Source organism: Neopelma chrysocephalum, unplaced genomic scaffold, assembly GCF_003984885.1.
Source record: "Neopelma chrysocephalum unplaced genomic scaffold, ASM398488v2 Primary Assembly neopelma1_90639, whole genome shotgun sequence".
In the NCBI taxonomy this organism is placed as follows: Eukaryota; Metazoa; Chordata; class Aves; order Passeriformes; family Pipridae; genus Neopelma; species Neopelma chrysocephalum.
Window position 1 is genome coordinate 1 of NW_020919451.1, and position 1,884 is coordinate 1,884.

At 68.2% G+C, this 1,884-nt stretch overlaps 1 protein-coding gene across 1 annotated transcript; it reads right to left on the reverse strand.

The window, feature by feature from the left end:
- Window positions 1–73: 73 nt before the first annotated feature.
- LOC113979934 (blue-sensitive opsin-like) lies at window positions 74–1,609 on the reverse strand (the record flags this gene model as incomplete). The annotated part of the gene is made up of 2 exons (XM_027707214.1): window positions 74–243; window positions 1,441–1,609. Coding segments are annotated over 2 exons (339 nt in total), but the record flags the coding sequence as incomplete, so codon positions are not given.
- Window positions 1,610–1,884: the final 275 nt, after the last annotated feature.

Consider the following 1,884-nt stretch of genomic DNA (forward strand, 5'->3'; position numbering starts at 1 on the left):
CCCGGTGCCCCCCAGTGCCCCCCAAGCCCCCCTGTTCCCCCCGAGCCCCCCGGTGCCCCCGGTGCCCCCCGACTGACCGCGCGCAGGGTGAGCAGCAGCCGCCCGTAGCTGAGGACGATGACGGCCAGGGGGAAGCCGAAGCAGAAGGTGAAGAGGAAGAGCACGTAGGACTCGTTGTTCCACTTGTTGTCCGTCGTGTACCAGTCGGGGCCGCACGAGCACTGCAGCCCCTCGGGGATGTACCTGGGGGGGCCATGGGAGGGGATGGGATGGCCTGGAGACCCCCGAACTGCCCCCGGAACCCCAAATCCACCGCGGGACCCCCAAAGTCCCGACATCCCCCGGGACCCCAAACTCCCGACATCCCCGGGTCTCCCAGCCCAGCCCCTCGGGGATGTACCTGGGGGGGCGATTGGGGGAGGATGGGATGGCCTCGGGACCCCCGAACTGCCCCCGGAAACCCCAAATCCACCACGGGATCCCCAAACTGCCCCCCGGGACTCCCGAACTGCTCCCGGGAACCCCAAATCCACAGCGGGACCCCCAAATCCCTGACATCCTTCAGGACCCCCAACCCCCAACATCCTCCAGGACCCCCAGCCCAGCCCCTCGGGGATGTACCTGGGGGGGCGATGGGGGGGATGGGATGGCCTGGAGACCCCCGAACTGCCCCTGGGAACCGCAAATCCACAGCGGGACCCCCAAAGTCCTGATATCCCCTGGAACCCCCAACCCAGCCCCTCGGGGATGTACCTGGGGGGGCCATGGGGGGGGATGGGATTGCCTGGAGACCCCCGAACTGCCCCCGGGACTCCCGAACTGCCCCTGGAACCCCAAATCCACCACGGGATCCCCAAATGCCTGACATTCCTCAGGACGCCCCACCCAGACCCTCAGGAAGGTACCTGGGGGGGCCATGGGGGGGGATGGGATGGCCTGGAAACCCCCGAACTGCCCCCGGGAACCCCAAACCCCCGACATCCCTCAGGATCCCCAGCCCAGCCCCTTGGGGATGTACCTGGGGGGGGTAACACGGTGGGGCTGGGACGGCCTCGAGACCCCCAACCCCCCCTGTGACCCCCAACTCCCCTTGAGACCCCCAAATCCCATCAGACCCCAAACCCTCTTCAGACCCCAAACCCCCTTGAGACCCCCAACTCCCCTTGAGACCCCCAACTCCCATCAGGGCCCCAAACCCCCTGGACATCCAAACATCCCTGTGACTCCCAAATCTCCCCCCTGGCTCCCCAGCTTCCCCCAGAGCCCCCCAGCTCCCCCTGGGCCCCCAGCCCCCCCAGGCCCCCCAGCTCCCCTCAGAACCCCAAACCCCTGGGACATCCGAACCTCCCTGTGAGTCTCAAATCTCCCCAGGCCCCCCAAATCCCCCTGGGCCCCCCAGCCCCCCCTGGGCCCCCCAGTTCCCCCCAGGACCCCCCGTACCTGCTCCAGCCGAAGAGGGGGGGCGCGGAGGAGATGAGGCTGAAGATCCAGGTGACGGCACAGCCCAGCACCGCGTGGCTGCCCCGGAACGTGAAGTTGCCCAGGGGTTTGCAGATCACCAGGTACCTCTCGAAGGCCACCACAGCCAAGGACCACAGGGACACAAAGCCTGGGGACGGGGGACACGGGTCACACCGGTGACACCAGTGACACCGCTGCCATCACCCCCCTGTGCCACCCCCCTCATCCCCAGGGAGCACAGGGACACAAAGCCTGGTGACAGGGGACACGGGGGACACTGGTGACCCCCTGTGCCACCCCCCTCATCCCCAGGGAGCACAGGGACACCATCCCTGGGGACAGGGGACACGGGGGACACCGGTGACACCCATGACACTGCTGCCATCACCCCTCTGTGCCACCCCCATCACCCCCAGGGAGCAC